The sequence below is a fragment of the Vombatus ursinus genome, unplaced genomic scaffold (genome assembly GCF_900497805.2).
Source record: "Vombatus ursinus unplaced genomic scaffold, bare-nosed wombat genome assembly UNPS02009062.1, whole genome shotgun sequence".
Classification (NCBI taxonomy): domain Eukaryota; kingdom Metazoa; phylum Chordata; class Mammalia; order Diprotodontia; family Vombatidae; genus Vombatus; species Vombatus ursinus.
The window spans coordinates 12,012,225-12,032,862 of NW_020948840.1; the positions used below are offsets into that span (position 1 = coordinate 12,012,225).

Genomic DNA, 20,638 nt, shown 5'->3' on the forward strand with positions numbered 1-20,638 from the left:
AACTTTTGTGAATTTTTATAACATCTAACATATTTCATGTTTCATAACATTCATAACATTTTCATAACATCTGTGATGAAAACTAAATGAATATTTGATGATTAAATAATTAATTAAATAATAATTTCAGAAACAATAAAACTCCTGGGATGAAATGCTCAGTGCCCCAAACTATCCTAATTGATGGTAAGTTTAAGAAGAGAAGAGCTTCTGAAAAAAAAAAGAGAGCAGAAACAAAAACCTCAGGTGGCCAGCTTTTCTGAATATATATTATATATATATATATAATTATATATATATATAATCTTACACATTGGTAAGGATTATACTTAGGGGAAAGAGTTGTACAAGTCTGAAAAGAGGGAAAATACAAGTCAGGAAAATTAGTTTTTAAATACCATAAGGAGGTAAAAAAATCATCCACAGAAATGTTGAGCAGATTAATTTTCAATTATCTTTAAGGCAATTAAATACAACATAAGATCCAAGAAGGGCAGCTGAGTGGCACAGTGGAGAGAACGCCAGGCCTGGAGTCATAAAGATTCATTTTACTGAGTTCCAATCCAGCCTCAGATACTCACTAGACTTACTATGTGACCCTGGGCAAGTTACTTAACCCAGTTTGCCTCAGTTTCCTCATCTTCAAAATGGGCTGGAAAAGGAAATGGCAAACCACCCCAGTATCTTTGCCAAGAAAACCCCAAATGAGGTCACAAAGAATGAATCACCACAAAGATATGGGAAATTAGCCTCTTCACTTATTCTCCTACACTAAAGATCATACATAGGGAAGAACATTTTACAGAAGATTAAATGGTGACATGGGAGACAGATGTTTGTAAAGATGAATGTAATGAAGTAACTTCAATGCATAATGTGCAGAAAATCATCAGGGTTAAATGACCCTTGCCATCAATGTTAGAGAATCTGAAACATGCATAAGCAGGACTACTGACTAAAAGGTTATATAATACTTGAAAACCACAGTTTCTTAAATCTGGAGAAGGGCCAATACTGCACAGAGGAAAATGAAGCCAAGGATGACTTCATAAACTCAGTATACAAATCCCACCAAAGTGGGAGCTCCCCAGGAATCACCTTTCAAGAAGTGCTTCTATTCCCTCCGCCAAACTCACTGAGGTCTACTTACTGCTCTCCCTCCGAGTCTGGTTCCTAGAATCTTAGTGATTAATTAATGCCTTTGAAAGAGGAGGGAAAAGCAACTTAAGCAGAGCTTACCTTTCTATGAATCCTTACTACATGAATTGTTTGTATTACACAATTTAACATGGTATTTAGTGTATGTTGTTTTATTCCCCAGTTGTTCAGTCCTCCTGACTACAATCAATGCGTGCACTCTGAGGCGAAGGGCCTTGTAAAACTTCTTTGATTCCACAGAGGAACTTGAGCAATGCAGGGCACAGAAGAGGGTTATTCACATGACTGTTGACTAATAATAGAGACGATGCCAAAGCCTCTCCCGAAGGGGTGTGGAATTCATGGAGCCCCTCTCATAGACTCAGAGCTGGAAAGAAGCTCAGAGGCTACCTAGTCTATCCTTTTTATTTCACAGATGAGGAAACAGAGGCCTAGGGAGAGCAGATGATACATCTGCGGCCAAGAAGCAGTAGACGGCTGCTCTCTAAGTACTATCAGATATTCCTAGGAAGCACCAGACTAAAAATAGGAAATCACAATAGAAGTCTGCTCTGGAATAAAGCAAGCGGAGACTAAATAAGCTTATAAAAAGCCAATTCATTTCAAAGACAAGGAATCTGTGGGTCTGAGAAGTTAAAGGTTTGCCCATGATCACACAGGTAATTAAGCGCCTGAAGCAGGATGTGGAAACAAGCTTTTAGACTGAGTCTAGAATTCTAGCTATCATGTAATTTTGCCTCCTATTGCTTTATCACAATTCACTCCTTCAGCCTTAAGTTTCACTGAATAAAAACATTATTTTTGACAGCAGTGGCAATGTAAAATTATAATCCTTAAGGGCTAGTCACCTAAACTAATGTCAAAGTTATTTTATAAGTTAGAAACAGAGGCTAAGAGAAAAAAGTGACTTATCCAAGGTCACACTGGGAGACACTGGTAAGCCTCTTCTAGGACTCAGGTTCCAGATTTTGATTATGAAACTGGGTAGCTCAGGTCTCAGGAACTTGTTATGGTAAGCTCTGCCTCAACCTAGGTCCCAATAGTACAAAAAACCCTGGATACATGATAGTCAGACCTTTTCACAAGATAAGGCCCTGCCCTGAATTAGAGAAAATAATGGGTGGTTAAATAATAATGAAATATTTATTTAACACTTTACAGTTAGAGAAAACATTAGCATTACAAAGCACCTTGCACAAATTCCATTTGATTCTAACAACTACCGTGAAAACGAGGTAGTGTCATATATTGTCCCCATTTTACAGATTAGGAAGCCCACCCTCAACCCAGAGAAGTTAAGTGACATTCTCAAGGTCAAAAAACTGTCAAATGGCAAGGCCATAACTTGAACCCCAGCATCAACCAGTCAGTGCAATCCATCTCAGAATAAGTAGCCCTTCTATAACATGCTTCAAGAGCAGTCAGTCAACTTCTGCTTGAAGGTCCAGAGGGAGGGGCAACTGGCCTGACCAAGGGAGCTCATTCTATTTTTGAACATCCTTAAATGTTTTCTTCCTGATTTCAAGCCTAAATTTCCCTCCTGGCAACTTCTTAATGCTTCTAGCTCTGCAATATGGATTCTAATATAACATTCTCCACCATGGTAGTCCTTTCTTTAATATCCGAAAACAATTATCATGTCCTAGTGAAGAACTTATCTTATATAGGCTAAGCATCCTGCAAATGATCCTCCATAATAATGAAAGCCACTCACCCTCCTGGTTCGATCTCTTCCACTGATCAATAGGGACAGAGACTGATTTCATTGGTAGAGGGAAAGCTCAGGTAGAATTCCCACTATCAATGTAAGTTGGCAACTTGGCTGCAATTTATAGTTTCAGAAAGTTGCTTACAGCCCTGAGAAGTTGTGCCCAAGAGGCTTACACAAGGTCACACAGCCAGAACTCAGGTCTTCCTGACTTTGAGACTGCCTCTCAACTCTTCATGCCACATTGCTTCTGAGTTTATCAATGTTCTAAAATATGGCTCCCAGGACTAAACACAACACTCCAGGTGTATATGACCAGGGCAGGATACATATAGTGAGACTATCACCAAGTCTTAGATACTATGCCTCTCTTAAATGTTGCCTTAGAGCACATTATCACTTTTAGATACTGTATCCTGTCAATTCATATTTGGCTTGCAGTCTACTCAAAGTCCCATATTGTTTTTGGATGAACTGGTGTTTACTTAAACGTGCCCTCATCTTGTACTTGTGAAGTTATTTTTTGAATCCATGTAAACTCTGTACTTATTGCTAGCAAATTTCATCTTAACAGATTCATGGAACCTATCAAGAATATCTGGTATTTTTAATGCACTGTTGGTGGAGTTGTGAACTGATTCAATCATCATGTAGAGCAATTTGGAACTATGCCCAAAGGACTATAAAATCATGCTTACCCTTTGAGCTAGTAATACCACTACTAGGTCTATATCCCAGAAGAAATGAAAAGCAAAAAGGAAAAAAGATCTATATGTACAAAAATATTTATAACAGCTCTTTTCTTGGGATAAAGAATTGGAAATTGACTGATCAAGTTATGTGATCATGATGGAATACTATTGTACTATAAGAAATGATGAGTAGGATGCTCTCAGAAAAACCTGGAAAGACTTGTATGGGCTGATGCAAAGTGAAATGTACTGTGTACAAAATAACAGCAATATTGTAAGATAATCAGTGGTGAATGACTTAGCTGTTCTCAACAATACAACAATCCAAGACAACTCTGAAGGACTTATGAAAAATGCCATGCATCCCCAGAGAAAGAATTGATGGGTGTCTGAATACACACTGAAGCATACTTGTTTTAACTTTATTTTTCTTGAGTTTTTTTGTCTGTTTTCGTTCACAACATGACCATTATAGATATGCTTTGCATGACTGCACATGTATAACTTATACTGAATTGCTTGCCTTCTCTGTGAGGGGAGATGGAGAAGAAGGAAGGGAAAGAATTCAGAACTCAAAGTTTTAAAAACGAATGTTAAAAATTGTTTTTATGTGTAACTGGGGAAAAAGAAAATACTAAATAAGAAAAAAAATAATATCTGTTCTTTTGATTCCAATTATCCATAAATTTTAGGTAATAGGTGGGCCACTGAGAGTCAGGATGTTCTAGAAGACTCTGAGAGGTTGAAGGCAGAGGTGTGGAAGTTAGAAAAAAGTCAGCTGCCAGTAAAGCGGAGCAACTCCTAATTAGATACAGAAAGAATTGACTTCTCTGGTCAAAAGCTCCAGTGAACCTACTGTCCTCCAGTGACACCTAGAGTTGGAAAACCCTAGAGCTTTTCATAAAGGTTTTGCAGATATTTTGGTATCCTGGCCAGCTGGAGCTGTGCTGCTATGAGCACAGCATCCAGATGTGTTAAAAACTGGCTGGATTGGTCTTTATAAGCCAGAGAGAGCCAGTTTGATGGGCTCTGCAGTTCTCCAAACTAAAGAGAACTGCTATTTTATCTTATATGGTTAACTCAAAGCACTTGTAAAACCTGTGTTTCAATAAAAGGGAGAAGAAGTTTTCCTTAGCTGAAGAGGGGAGAGCAGAAAAGCAGTTTCATATGATGGAGAGATTTCTGAATGCACTAAAGTACACTGAAGTTCAGAGCTGTGAGTTACCCTAAGCACATTAGTTCTTCTCCATTATGTGCTTCTCTACCAGGTTCCCATAAGCATGCGCCCACATTTCACCAGAGCAATTGAATGTACGTACTGGTGAGAGAGTATGCCTTTGATTTATATTCTTATTGTGATAAAGTTTATTATGTATTGATTTTTAATGTATTAGCATCTATGTTATTTTTTTTTTTGCCTTACGATTAAGTAAATGGTTATGTTTAAGATCTAAAAGTATCATTATTGAGAGCGGCTGGTTATACAAAAATCACACACTGCGTAGATGCATTACCCGGTGAGTTGTTGGTAATGTAGATAGAAACTGTCTATTGGGTTGGATTTCAAGAGTTAAAATGGGGCCTACGGAATTATATACTTCCCTTCAACAGAGTTGCCCTAGGACCAATTTAACCATGTGGTAGGTGGCTGCTTATTTCTTGTTAAACCTGCCAGTACGAGAGTAGGCTGGAGTGAGCAAACCAAGTAGGGTATTGTTGACAAACCTAGCTTAGACATGTGAAGCTTCACATTGTGAGCTCTGACTGTATACCAGGCAGTGACTAGACCTCTACCTGTAGTACATATTACAAGAGCAAAACCTGTAGTAAAGATAAAGGATTTTTTAAAATTATTTTAATCTAAACTATTTTATGTCCAAGCACACACCTGTGCTATCAATTCAACAAATGCTTTTAAGTATCTACTATGTGCAAAGGATTATTATGCTACATACTAGAGATACAAATAAAAAAAAACAAACTACAAAATCCAGTAGGAGCTTATATTCTACTGGGGGTATTCAACATGCATAAAGATAAAGAAATATAAGGTAAGTTAGGGCGGAAGAGGCCACCAACAACTACGGAGATCAGAGAAAGCTTCCTGGAGGGTGTGGCATTTGACCTAAGCTCTGAAGAAAGTGAAGAACTCACAGGCAAAGATGACGGGGCATTTCAAAAATAGCAGACAGCCCCATCAATGACTGATTGTCCATGTAGTGGCACAGAGTCTTCAAGAGGTGGAATTGTAAGTTTGGGGACATGGCAATTAGGCTAGTTAGGAAAGAATACAGTGTGTAAAAGAGAGAAGTGTGAAATATGCCTGCAAAAGTAGGATGGAGCCATGTTGTAGTGGGCTCTAAATACCAACCTGTAAAATTTACATTTTATCCTAGATACAATAGGAAACCATTGAAGATATTTGAGCAAAGGAATGAAATGGTCAAATATTCACTTTTTAAAATGATTTTGGCAAGTGTATGGGGAATTAATTAGATGGGAAAGACTAGAAACAAGAGGTTGTATATGAGAGATAGAGATGAGGAGAGAGTACATGAGAGATGTCTAGAGAGGCAAAGAATGGAAATGGAGTACTGTGACTTAGGACCACAAAGAATGTGAGTCTGTAAGCTCCTTCAGGGCAAGGACTGTGCCTTATTTCATTTACATCTCTCCAGAATCTAGCATGACATATGCCTTTAATAGATGTTGTTATTGAAATGTTCAGAGTATAATGGAAAGAACAATGAATCTGGAGTCATAAGAACTGGGTTCGACCATAGCAAAGTGACTTAACCACTCTAGGCTTCAGGTGAGTTATTAAGGGGTTGGACTAAATGACCTCTGAGGTCCTTTACCTCTCTAGATCTCATAATAAGATGTAGAAAGGGGCTGAAATTAATGAAACAGCAAAAAGAAAACATAGACTACAAATAACATTATAAACAATCTGAGTAAGTCAAAGAAAAAAGACTGAACTCCAATCTGTATATCTAAAGAGGTCTAACATTCCTGGAACATGCATACAACATATGCATATGTGTGCATATAGAAGCACATGTATATAGAAACATATACACGTAAAGTGACATGTGTTTATGGATGTATACAAAAACACAAGAAAGAGTGAACAAGGAAAGGTAAAATTATCTAAAAATTATCCATAATCTTTGAAAGAGTTCTAAGGAAAATAAACCAAATGGATGAATATAAGAACAGGAGCATATCAAATTATCTGTTTTTTGTCACGTTTTAAGTCTTAATATTGAGAAGTCATTCATAAGGAATGAGAAGGGAAAATCCATTTTTGTTCAACCTGAAAAAATCTTTGTGGCTAATTCTGAATGAGTTTCAAGTCCAAGGATCACAATGAATAAAACCTACAACTATAAAACACACAGAGAGTGACTAAATCCCTAGGTTACATATGGCTAAAATTTTACCCAAAGCTGGGGAAAAAGGAAAAAAGCACACTGCACACTTTTATACTTAATAAAAGGAAATACGTGACTTCAACAATGCAAAAAACATGTATTGCTTGGAGCAAGTGGTTAAGTGTGTGACTCTGGGCTAACTAACACAGTGATCTAATACTTCTGCTTGTGACTCTAATCATCTAGTTGGCAAAGTGAAACTACTGTAAATGGGGTGCTGTATTCCTGCCATCTGAAGTATGGCATTGGTAGTCTCAATGAGAGAGGTTCTGTAGATACAAGTTTTTAAATCCTTAACTTGTTTCTCAGTTAAATTTGTTATGTATATATATTTTATGCCTAAAGACTAAATGATGACTTGTGGGTTCTATTAAACTCAGTTAGTAAATTCATGGATTATTGCTCTGTTTATGCTTCTGATCTGATACATAATTATTTACTATGCTTAGATAGGAAAATGTGAAATTCAGGTAGACATAAGAGTCTTAAACCAAACAAATATCAATCTTTGAGAAAAGAAATAGAACACTAAGTAGTGACTTTGTAAATATTTGTCTTTACAAAAGTAGCATGATGCAGTGGAACAAATGCTGGGTTTAATGTCTAAAGACTGGAGTTTGAATGTGAAATCTGATACCTTGCTCAAATCACAGAGGTACTCGACCCCTCTGGTACTCATTTTCCTCAAGGTTACATTAGATGACCTCTCATAGTCCTATAAACTTTGTTCATACTTTATGCATCACCATCACCAATATAAATTGATGTTTATATAGTGCTTTAAAATTTCTAAAGCAATTAATAAATAGCAACTTTTCCCCATTTGAAAAAAAATTATGTAGTATAAAAATCAACTGATATGGGCCAACTCATATGGTGGAACAGGATTTAGAGAAGTATAGGGAAGAGGATTGATTTGGGTGTGCACTCTGAAAGTAAAGATGAGAGCTGGCAAAGATGGTAAAGTTTTTCCTTCCCAAAATTTGCCTCTCTGCAACTTGTACTCTCTGCTCTTTGTTTTGCCCTCTAGGAAGAAGAACTAGTCTAACTCCCCTTTCCACATACCAACCTTTCAAATATGTAAAGGCAGCAATCAAATCTTCTCCAGGCTAGATATCACCCAATTCCTTCAATTGATTCTCCTATGACATAGTCTTTAGCAGTCTCAACACTAATAGGTTGCCTTCATGTAAGCAAGTTTTAATTAGTCAACATCCTTGCTGAAAACATCCAAGAATGGGCACAATACTCTAGATGTGGTCTGACTAGGGTAGACTACAGATCTTCTCTTAGATATTATGCTTTTCTTAATGCAGCCTAATACAGTGCTTGCTTTGTGGTTTGGGGTTTGTGTTTTTTTCTTTTCTTTTCATTTCGGTGGCCAACTTTCATACCTATTCAGTTTGAGATTAGTTATCTGTCACATAAGGGGATAAGAGAAGCTGTGTGCCAGCCTATTGAGCAATGTCTCAATCGTCACTATCAATAAGTGGTAAAAATGATAATCAGTCAGTTCTCAAAAAAAAAATTATAAATCATTAACAACTGCAAGAATGCTCCATAGAACAAATAAAAGAAATGAAAAAAAATACTCTGAGGTTTTACATCGAACCCAACAAGCTGGAAAAGATGACAAAATATGGGCATTGGTCTTGGAGATGTTGTGGAAAGAAAGCATTACCTACATACTGTTAATAAGTTGTAAACTGCTCCTAGCATTCTAAAAGGCAACAATTATGAAAGAATGTGACTAAAATGTCTAGATTCTGATCAAGAGATTCCACATAGATCAATTAAAAAAAGAAAAGCCTATACACACTAAAGTATTTATAGAAATACTTTTTATAATAAAGCAGATGCCCATTGACTAAGAAAATAAACAAATTGTGGTACATGAAAGTAACCGAAGCTTAGGGTGAATAATGGATGGAGTGCTGGACTCAAAGTCAAGAAGATTTGAGTTTCAATAATTTGAGTTCCAATACTGCCTCTTCTCAGCCTCATTTTCCTCACCTCTAAAATGAGAATTATAATAGTACCTACCATACAGGAATAAATGAAATGCAACATGATAAGCACTTTGTAAACCTTAACGAACTATGGAAATAAAGAAATGTTAGCTGTTATTATTACTGGGCTGTAAGAAATGAATATAATGAATACAGAGACATGAACTGAAACAAAATGCAGCAGGCAGAAGCAAAAAAAGAATATATACAATGACATATAATATAAATGGACAGAACTGTGACAAAACAATGGAAAGTAAATGCAGCAAAATTATGATGACCATACTAAACTCCAAAGAAGAAAATTGAGAAGGAATCTCCCCCACAATGAGTATGGAACAATGCATATAACGCCAGACAACATTTTTGACAGGTTGATTAGTTTTGCTGAATTGTTTTGTTCTTTCTAATTCTTAGTTATTCAGGGATAATATTCAAGAACAGGGAGGGAGGGAGAATATATTGGGAAATATAGGTTATGTAAAAACCCAAAAAAAGAAGAAAACTTTTTTTTTTAAACAGAACTGTGTTAGTTTCCATTGGAAAGCTACCTGTCCTGGAGTCAGAGTTGAGAAAACAAAACTAGATTCCCACCTCCACCCCAGAATGAGTTACAAAGGAACAATACAAAAAAAACTATTTAAAAAACACATTAAAAAGACACTTATAGCCATTTTAGCACAGAAATAGTCCTTATAAATACAGTTTGAGACTTGTTGAACATTATATCAGAAATAATGGCAAATCAGAGAGTCTTTCCCAGTCTATTCTATGAATTAAATTAAGAACTTTGAAACTCTGAAATGCTTACTTGTTTATAACTCCTGGCAACTGGACTGGAAGATTATCTGCTTCAATTATTATCAGAACTCCTTATCTTATCTGACATTTCACCTCTACCACCTTACTCTAGCCAATTTTAGCTTTAATTTCTCCATAATTTAAAAATATTTTTAGTTTAATAATATAGGGAAAAGATTCATAAGCTTATTTTCTTCTACTCTTAATTTCAGTCCTCCAAATAGGTTTACTGGGCATACTATTTCCAACACCATCATCATTTGACCTGAAAACAGGAAATATAGAAGAAACAAAATTTGGATGTTAATACTACAGTACATACCGAGACACTGTCCATTCCAGCCTCTGAATCCTTCTGTGCAAGGAACACACTGGTAAGATCCAGGAGTGTTAATGCATTGTTCATCTGGACAAGTACTTGCAGCTAAACATTCATCAATATCTTTGAAAAAAATGGCAGTAAATCTAAGTCAGATAACTTTAAACAGAACACTCCCCAGGCCATCCAAAAATTGGTGTCATTGCTGTTGCTATTGGGACATGGTAATATTCTTTATATACACAGAATGTATATGTCATATATTTATAATACATGTTACAATGAATTTGAAAAGTACATACATCAAAGTCTTATAAGAGTAGAATCAGGTTAACACTTATCTAACAAGTACACTTATTTAGGAAGTCTCTCATATACTCAAAATGATTTTTTAAAATTACTCTTCTCTTTTTAGGGTCACCCATGCTAAAGGAATGCTAAGCCCTATGAGGCCAACTGTGAAGCACCAAACTGTACATTCAATACCAAATACCTTCCAAAAAAGGATGTAGGAGAGTAGGGAAGCAGAATCTACACTAGGGTAGAGATAATCTCTCTGGGTCACCTTTTCTCATCTACATATTGGGGGTTATAATGCCACCTACCTCACAAGATTATTGTAAGGCTTATTAAAACTGTATATAATATGCTCTGCAAACATTAAATCAAGATACACTATTATTTTTTCTAATGAAAATAAATGCTCTAGGAAATTTCTCTACTTTGATGAATCTAATAAGAAATATTCTCTCTCAGAATGATTTAAATCCCAATATAGGATAGGGATTTCTGGATGAACCATTGGGACCAGCAGAGAAACATCAGAGAAATTGGAATATTTCCCAAAAAACAGAACCATATAAAATTTTTAAAATCAAGTCAGTGTAGAATATATGTAGATATTAAGCTTTCCTGGGAAGTAGCAACCTATTTCTATCTCATGGTATTTTTTTTTATCTAGGTCAAGTTACTTATATTTATTTTCCAAATGGGAAGAGAGGATGTAGAGCAAAGGGAAACTCTGGGAAGACTTGGGACTATATAAGTAAAGATGATTGAAATCTGAATTTTTCTTGATAATCTTAAAAAAGCAGATGAAAATTAGACTGACAGGGACTTTGTCTTGAATGGTTGACATTGGCCTTCAGAAATACACATGTTTTTGGCTTTCAAATTAAACTGAAACTATAGATAACAATGTTGGGGCTAAAATAACTCTTGAAAAATGATCAATTTTATAGATGAGAAATCTGAGGCTCAGAGAGGCCTGATAATTTTCCCAAGTTCTTACACGATGTCGGAATTGTGATTCATGCCCAAGCCTTCAAATTCTAAGCCTTGTATGCCCTACTCTGTCCTCTTTCCATTCTCTTTTTAAGTGGGACTGAAAAATCACAACAAATACTGCATACACAATCATAATATAAACATTTTAAGGACATTAAATTCTAAGGTAGAAGTGGCACTGTGCAATGGATATATTAAACATTTCTGAACATCTCTTTTCATTAGAATAATTCTAAAATATTTTAATTATGTTAAATGTAGCTAATTGTGTGTAAAAGATATGCTTATAAACTGAAGGCAGCATTAATAGAGAAAATATCAGGTCAATTTTTCAAATACATGCACACAAAGAGTTGCCATCAAGGAAAAATTCATGCCAAAAGACAGTGACACATGATGATTTTGTTTTGTTTTGTTTTTTTAAAGTCAGATGCTCTGGGCCTTCATCCTCAGAAAGATGGTGCTTGCCAATTAAATATTCCAATAGCACTGGATTCCACATTTTGGATGAGATTTTTAAAATTATAAATGCTAAGTTGTAGTCTGGTCCAATGAACAGAGAGCATGTTCAATCAACAGCTGAAACAGATTTGATACTCTGTCAGCATTATCCTAGCCTCTCTCAGCTAGTTTCTCTGTAAATTACATCTTAGCTATCATTTTATACTTTGAAAGGATATAGCAGAGATCAATGAGATTGTATCTTTAAAAATACAATGAATTCCCAGAAGAATAGTAAGCACTATTGGAATGCAACTCTGTGTTAGCTAAGAAAATCTTCAAGAGAAGGTTAATGGGACCTTTGTTTCTAATCCACTATGAAGTTACCATTAAAATGTTGTTGTTTTTTTTTTTAAAAGCGACTTGTAATACCATAACTAGCTTCCTTCTCTCTCCCTAGACTTGGCACAGTGGTAAACAAGCATATATTTGCTTCAGGAATTCTGGTAATATTATTCTCAAGTTATTTTAATAAAACATGGTATTTTGTGGCTTTAGGATTTATTTTAAGAATTCCATATTATATTTTCATCTCAATTTTTAGGGTGAAATAGTAGTAGTGGGTGAGAATGAGAAATAAAACAGTAAACCAGAGACCTATCAAAAGATCAAAGAATTTGTGGTTTTACAAAGTGGTTTACTGACAAAAAAAGAAACCTTATCTAATAGATAATATACAAATTACTATCCCTGTTTTAGAGACGAGTAGGAGACTTGTCCAAGGTCAAACACTTAGTAAGTGTCCCCGTAAAAGATTATTGCTTTGTTCTGATCCTATTAGATGATGAGCTCCCAGAAGGCAGAGACTATCTTTTGTCATTCTTTATACCCCAAGCACTTAGTAAAGTCCCTGGCACTAAATAAATGCCTATTAATTGATATGAAGAGGTGGTATTCTCTACTTTCCACAAGAAAACATTTCAGCATATAGTGGAGTGCTGATGTCTGAACCAGAAAGATCTAGGGAAGCAGATATAAGGAGCCAACTAGTTTCTCATGAAACAGACAGACCCAAGTCACCAGGCAAGCAGAGTCATGAGATCACCCAGAAATCAAGAGTTATTTTCTACCTATGGCCCAACTTTTCATGTTGCACAAACATACATGAGCCCTAGACCAGATTTAGAAGACATGCCAAGAGTGCACAGGTGCTACTTGTTTAGACTGCCATGGACCAGATCTGTACCCACAACCGACCTTCATGGTTTCAGTTCTTAAACACTATCCCATCATCTCTGGCTAATTCTAGTTGGTATCCCTGCCTCAAGCCTCTCCTCATCAAATCCATCCTTCACTCAGCTGCCAAAGTCAAGCTCAAGTATGACCATATTACCTCCTTATTCAATAAATTCATGGGGCTCTTTATTGACACAGAATTAAATTTAAAAAATCTTTGATTTGACTTTTAAAACCCTTCACAACCTAGCCTCTTCTTACCTTTCTAGTCTTCTTACATTTTATTCTCCTCCTCTTATTCTATCATCCAACAATACTGGCCATCTAGGTTTTCCTAATACATACCCCTCCATCTCCCAGTGGTTGCCCCCCATATCTAGAATGTTCTCCCCCCTCACTTCTACTTCCCAGCTTCCTTTGACTCCTTCAAGAATTACCTGGACACTGCCTGATGCCTGCCACCTCAGAGCTCTGCATTACTACTGCATTCCTTCTGAGATCACTTTCCATTTGCCTCTACACACACACACTCACACACACACACACACACACACACACACATATAAATGTTTTGTATTTACTGTTATTTGTATGCCCCCTCTAACCCCCATGATAATGTGAACTCCTTGCAGGTTGGGGCTGCTTTGGTCTTTCTTTCTAACCCCTGTCCTTAACACAGTGGCTGGCAAAAAGAAGGTGCTTCATAAATATTTGTTGACTGGCTAATTGGTTGATCTTGCTCTCAAAACAAAGCTACTGCCCACTGCTACTTTTACCTCTCTTGGGTTTCGATTACATTCCTACCATACAAATATTTCTCCATCTATCTCTCCCAATTTTGAGAAGCATATAACTTCTGGTATTCCTCTGTATTTCTTCCAAACCAGGGCAGAAGAGTAGTTCAATTTGATGTCCTTTTGTGAAAAGGAAAATAATTTCGTTTTCTCCATTCCAAAAAAACTACAATCATTTTTTTTAAATCCCACAGAAGGCTGTTAGCTAAAGGGTAAATTTCTCTTGTCATAAATCACTTATAATTACTCTCCTTTGAATGGCTAATTAGCTTGCCAGTAGATTACCTTTATAAAAACATCACTTTCTAAACCATTTCAGAATCAGCCTTGGGAAATCACTTATCAGCTTCCATTTTCAAACTCCCAAGTTTATTTTTTAAAAAGTTTAGGGATAGTTAGGATAGGTCATTTTTTAAAAAGGGTGAACTTTTCTATGAGATTCCAAAGTTTTCATGTGAGTAAAGAAATTTTATATGCTATAGAAATTTACTTTGGACTCTTAAGAGTTGTCTCTCCATTCAAAATAGCAATCATAATTATAATCATAATACACATTTATATGGTGCTTTGTGGTTTACAAAAATTTCTCTAGAAGAGAAAGTCACTGGCACTCAAAAGGTACTGAAAACCACTGGTTTCGTTTTAGGGTTTTTGTTTGTTTGTTTGTTTTTTTAATTCTGGTTTCCTGCAATACCTGATTTTCCTCCAGAGGTGATAACACATGAATTAGAAAAGGAAAGAATTCAGAAACTCCTGTGCTGTGGGTGAGTACATGAGGAAATCTGATCTCTCAATTTCCTTGACATCTCCACTCCATAGATTGACCATTTCAGTGGACCAGCATGAAGACAGCTGGGCAACCTTACTCTGGAAGGGGGCCATAGTTGGAAGTTTCTTCAGCTTTAAATAAGGAAACTAGAATAAATGTTTTTTTTTTCCAACTCTACTATTCTGTGACTGAGGCAAAACTAATAATAAAATGTGAAATCTCAAGTGATGATCCAAAAGAAATAGAATACAGTGAAACCTCAATTAACAAAATTCTCTGAGAGAAAAAGCCCCTTACAGACCAGGGTAGATTTTAAGCATAGGCACATAAAACTTCCTAAAGCACACAAAGTCAAGATTAATCATAGTCACAGTCACATAACAAAACTAAACCAGGGAATAGTTTCTGTTTGTTCTCCCAATCCTGTCAAAACAGAACCAGCTCTAGTTAAAGTTTGAAAGTCTTCAAAGTTTGTCTTCTTTATTCCAGCTCCCCTTTCTGTTGCTTTTTACCTTTTGGTGGAGACTCTCTCCCCTACTTAAAAAACCCAATGTCTACACACCAACTTCCCAAGACAAAAGGGAAGTATCAGAAATCAGTCATTTACTGTTGTTTATTAATTGACTGTTCCCACTTAAATGTGGAATCATTTTGATTTATTTTATCTTTAACTAGAATGAAACACCTTGTTCCCTACAAATGTAATTTCAAAAAAAAAAAAAAAACAGACATGAAGTGAGTAATTTTGTGTGGAATAGAGACCTTGAAATCACAATAAGCCAGTCACAAAGGTGAATTTAATTAAGTCCTTTAGCGTGTTTGGAATGAGAAAGACAACGAAGGATTAGAAAAGCTGGTCTAGAATTTCTAGCTCCTGAGAGGACCCTCTACCTTTAGTAGGTAGGATATGAACTGGTCCTTTGGTTGGAGTTACTGAAGAGACAGCTTAGTAACTAGGAAAAAAACAACCTAGATTCTGAGTCAGAGGTAACCTAATCTCACCTATGTTAGTTACTTAGATGTGTGACTTTGGCTAGTTCACCTACCTTCTCTCAATTTCAGTTAGCACATCTATAAACTAAGAGGTTTAGATTAGATGCTCTCAGAGGTTATCTTCCAGGTCTAAATCTATGTGTTCTCTAACCCTTCAGCTAGATCTAAATCTTGCTAATAATATAATATCTGACAAAGAAAAGGGTGGCAAAGTTTAACTCTCTGCAACAGAGGAAGAAATTTGGTAATTCTTTTCCATTATTTCAAGCCATTTCTGACTCTTTTCTCCATATGAACATGGGAAGCATTCAGAATTGTGAACTTACCTTCACACTGGCCTCTTCTGTTCATTCGGTACCCATTGTCACAGTATTCACATTTAAAAGCACCCACAGTATTTATACAGTGCCCATCCCCACATGTCTCTGGTCTCAGACATTCATCAACATCTAAAGGAAATAAAAAAAGTTTAATGTTTTTTCCCCTCATTTACCAAATGAAATTTAATCACACCCCTCTCTCCTTCTCCATGAGAGGCAGCATAGCAGAGAACTGTTCTTAGAGAACCTAACTCAGACATTCCCCAACTGTCCGACCCTGGGCAAGTCACTTAACCTCTATACTTGGGTCTGTTCACCTATAAAAAGAAGGGGTTGGCCTGAGAGCCTCAAAAATCCTTCCACAGGGCTAAATCTATGTTCCTGTGACTACAGAGCTAATTTCATCTGACCGTTTTTCTCTGTATAGGCTTATAGATTTAGAGTTGGAAGGCATCCTCAATGCTCTAGGCCAACCTTCTCATTTTACTGATGGTAAGATTGAAGCCTAGAAGGCTAAATGACTTGCCCAGGACCACACAAGTAGCATGCTTTACAGCTGGAATGGAATCAGGTTTTCTGTCTCCAAAGCCAGCATTCTTTGCACTCTATAAAGTTTTCACTGATTACTTGCTGCCTTTTTCTTTCTAAACATCTGCATATCTATCTTCTGGCATCTTTCTTTGTGTGTTATGAAGCCCTTGTTCTATTATGAATCAACTCTCCAACATCCTCCATCTTTTTCTACCTCCCTGAGGGCACATCTGCCCTTTGAATTTTTTCCAAATGGAGAGAGTAACTTGTCTCATTTGTTCTGGTTGGGGCAATTAAACGAGGTCAGCATACTCCTTGCTCTTAACTGCAGGTAGTAAGTAGATCACTCTTCTTTTACCACTGTTCAACAACTTCTCCTCTAAGTCCACACAGTTCACTTTCATATATTACCCACCTCGGCAGCTATTTACTGACCTTACTCCCATGTACTCTTCAATGGAATAACAATGACTCCCTTGCTGTTCCTCCAAAAAGACACTCTATCTCCAGGATCTAGGCATTTTTACTGACTATCCCCCATGAATGGAATATTCTCATTCCTCTCATGGCCACCCTGGCTTCCTTAAAATATAAGCTAAAATGCTAGCTTCTACAAGAAGCCTTCCCTGATCCTACTTAATGCTGGTGCTTTCCCTCTGCTGCTATTTCCAATTTATCTTGTGTGTGTGTGTGTGTGTGTGTGTGTGTGTGTGTGTGTGTAATTATTTCCATGTTGTTTCCCCCATTAGACTCTGAACTCTTTGATAATAAGGGCTGTTTCTTGTCTTTGTGCTTAATAAATATTTATTGACTGACTCCATGACACCATAATCGTTCTCAATGACTTCAACCCTGAGCTTATGGTATTCCTATCTAATGGTTGTTCCAAATCTTTTCCATCTCCTCAAGCCTCCAACTATCATCAGACGATCCCATCTCCCTCTTCACATAAACTATTCAATAAAAGGTTCTCTCCAATTCAATATGTTTTAGTATTTGTTCCCACTATGCATTTATTCCCATCTCCAAGAAAGGGATGGCTTTTTTGCTTTCTGATATTAAGCACTTGACTTACAATCTTAATTCAATTTCCTTTCATCTCTTTCTAGGATGTTCCCAGAGGAGTACCATGTTATCATGAAAATGACACAGGATTTAGAGTCAAAAGAAAAAGGTTCGAACCCAATCTCTACCACTCCCCTCACTGGAACTCAGCATTATTATGTATAAAAAGAAGTAGCTAGTCTAAATTACCTCCAAAGTCCCTTCAGCTCCAAATTCCTAAGACCCTAAGTGATTCTTCAGTTCCTAGATGTTGAAGGCAGATTAATCTTTCTCAAGTACAGCCAAACACATATTCTCATGCTAAAATATAGTCCAAACTCCTTTCCCTGAAATCCAAGACCTTCAAAATCAGGCCCCAAATAATCCCCATAGTTTTAATTCCCCTATATTATTCTCTTTCAAAATGATTTACTAATTTAGTGTAACATACTAGGGTTACCATATCTGTAATTTACTATTACCATTCTCCCTCCACCTGACCAACTCACATTTGAAACCCTACTTATTCTTCAAGTATCAAGTCAAATGTTTTATCTTTCTTGGCTACCCATAGTACTTTGTACCACTCTGACAAGACTCGTCACGTTCTATTTTGAAGCATGGTTTTGGTTTTTTTTTTATATATTTACTTGTTCTCCCCTTTTAGGCTAAACGCATCTTGAGGAAAGAGTACCTTCCTACTTTGTATGACCCCCATAGTGCCCTACATAAAGTTGATACTCAAATATTCATAAAAAGACTAAATTCGGGATGATCAGGGCAAATGTTGGATAGACAGAAACTGAAAAAAATATAAAAACCTGGATTTAAATATATTAGAAAGGTGAGTAGTTACCTATACAGTCAGTTCCCTCTGGATTAGCCATATAGCCTGCTTGGCAAATACATAAGAAACTTCCTTCAGTATTTTCACATCGTCCCTGGGAGCAGAGATGGTGGATCTGAGTACATTCATCAATGTCTGTTAAAAGCACAAAAGTATTGAAATAAGGAACTTTCTGTTTGTCTTACCCATGTAAAAAGGACATTTGAAGAGCAAATGAAGAAACTGGCAGTGTTTAGCCTAAAGAAAAGATACTCCAGGAAGGACAAAACAGCTGTCTTCTAGAATCTGAAGGGCTGTCCCATGGAAAAGGTATCACCCCTATTTTGTCTGGACCCTATGGGTAGAACTAGGAACACTGGGTAGAAATTGCAGAGGCAAATTTTACCCTGCTTTTAAGTGCAACATCCTAACAAGAGCTCATCCACAAGTGAAATGGACTTCCAGGGTAAATGGCTATATGCTGGGTATACTATAGTCGGTTTCCTTTTAGGATACAGTTTGGACTGTATAACTGCTTATGTGCCCTCTCCAGGTCAAATTCTATGATGCTACAGGTGAAGATAGCAATCAAAAGACATAGAAAAGGAAAAGGAGCACCAAATTCACAGACTAATTGAGACTTTAAACATCCTAACATCGAATGATTATTGTACCATCTAGATGTGGGACTGTACTGTAAGATCAGTGTCTCTGACATTTTTGCATGCCAACTAACCCATATTACCCCAATTACTCATTTTTCTTTTGGTTAAAAAAAAAAGAGATGCTGAACCTAGAATAAAAATAAGTAGAAAACTGAAAATTACAAACTTTCAGACACTGTCTGGAGCTTTCTGGTTTAACCAAGTTCGCCTGAGGTCACATATTTACACACTCAGACTGGGTTAGGGATGATGGTTAGTTCCAATGTGTGCACACACTGGAAATCAGATTCCAGATACTTAGAAAAAACACTTATTTTTCATTTTACTACATTTTTGCATTAGTTTATTCATTTAATGAACATATGTTTGCAAGTACATCTATCTGGAGTTTTTGACCATTATTAGACACACTAAGCCTGAAAACCTTTTACAAAATTATTTCACCCTTGTAACTTTATATCACACACTGCAAGATATTCAGCATTCTTCCATGTATAAAATAAACATATTTTGTTTTAAGTTTCAGCTTCTTTTAGTTTCCTTTGCATTGCAAGAAACACCATTTTAAAAAATGAAATAAATATTTTCCTAACCAATATATAAGAATTGTCCTATGTAAAAAAAAAAAGTCAATCTGAAAATACTTTATGTTTGATTATGTTTGAAAAACTTGTCTCTTACCAACACATTTTCTTTGCTGTTCACTGAATTTGTATCCCTCATAGCAGATACAAGTATATCTCACGGGCAAATTAATACAATGTCCTGCTCCACAGATATCTGGGTTCACTGTACACTCATTGATTTCTAAAAAAAGAAAAAAGAAAACATTAAGAGGGAAACAAAGTAATGCTGTAGGTCACTGGAAACTATTAATTTGAGTATCACCAACTAGCAAATTAAATTTTTTTAAATTGGATGGTTCACATAATCTTCCTGAAGTACAATGTTGACAATGTCATACACCCCTCCTACAACCCTTAGTGTTTCTCCATTGGCTACAAAATAAAAAAAAAATTACTCAGTCTTATATTTAAGGCTTACTACAATATGACTCCAACTTAGCTTTCCAGCTGTATTTCACACTACTTCTCATAATATGTTCTATGTTCCAACAAAACTGGATTGTCTGAGGTTTCTCAGTCTTAGCTAAAATTTTCCTGACTCCATTAATCTGTACAAGCTGTCCTCAAGGCTTGAAATTCATTGCTCCTCATCTGTTGAAATCCTTTTCTTCCTTCCTCTTCATGTCTTTGTTCTTGCTTTTGTGTATTTTATTCCTTACATCTAGAATTCCCTTTCCCTTAGAGTTTCTGCCAATCCTTTCCCCTACTGCCTTCAAAAATTTTCTCAAATCTCCCTTCTTCAGATTAACTCTATATAACTCTCAATCTCTTCATCATCCACAACCGTCTAAAACATATGCACAAATACAGAACACGAATCAATAACACACAATTCCATTGTGGATCCCTTCCCCAGGAATTAAATTTCAGGAATTCCTGGAACATCAGGTATGAAAATTCAATATACTATGCATCGTATCTCCATTGAATTTACTCATAATCTTTTCATATATATTTATGTCCCATCTTTCTATTTAAAGTTCAG

General features: G+C 36.2%; 1 protein-coding gene across 2 annotated transcripts in view; it reads right to left on the minus strand.

The window, feature by feature from the left end:
* LTBP1 (latent transforming growth factor beta binding protein 1) overlaps positions 1 to 20,638 on the minus strand; it is a 485,724-nt gene that overhangs the window by 114,751 nt on the left and 350,335 nt on the right. For both annotated transcript variants that reach the window (XM_027850411.1, XM_027850410.1), the window contains exons 16-19: positions 19,709 to 19,834; positions 18,393 to 18,518; positions 15,968 to 16,090; positions 10,125 to 10,244 (exon numbers count right to left, since the gene is read on the minus strand). In XM_027850411.1, coding sequence (XP_027706212.1) covers positions 10,125 to 10,244; positions 15,968 to 16,090; positions 18,393 to 18,518; positions 19,709 to 19,834 — 495 coding nt within the window. The remainder of the gene's footprint in view (positions 1 to 10,124; positions 10,245 to 15,967; positions 16,091 to 18,392; positions 18,519 to 19,708; positions 19,835 to 20,638) is intronic.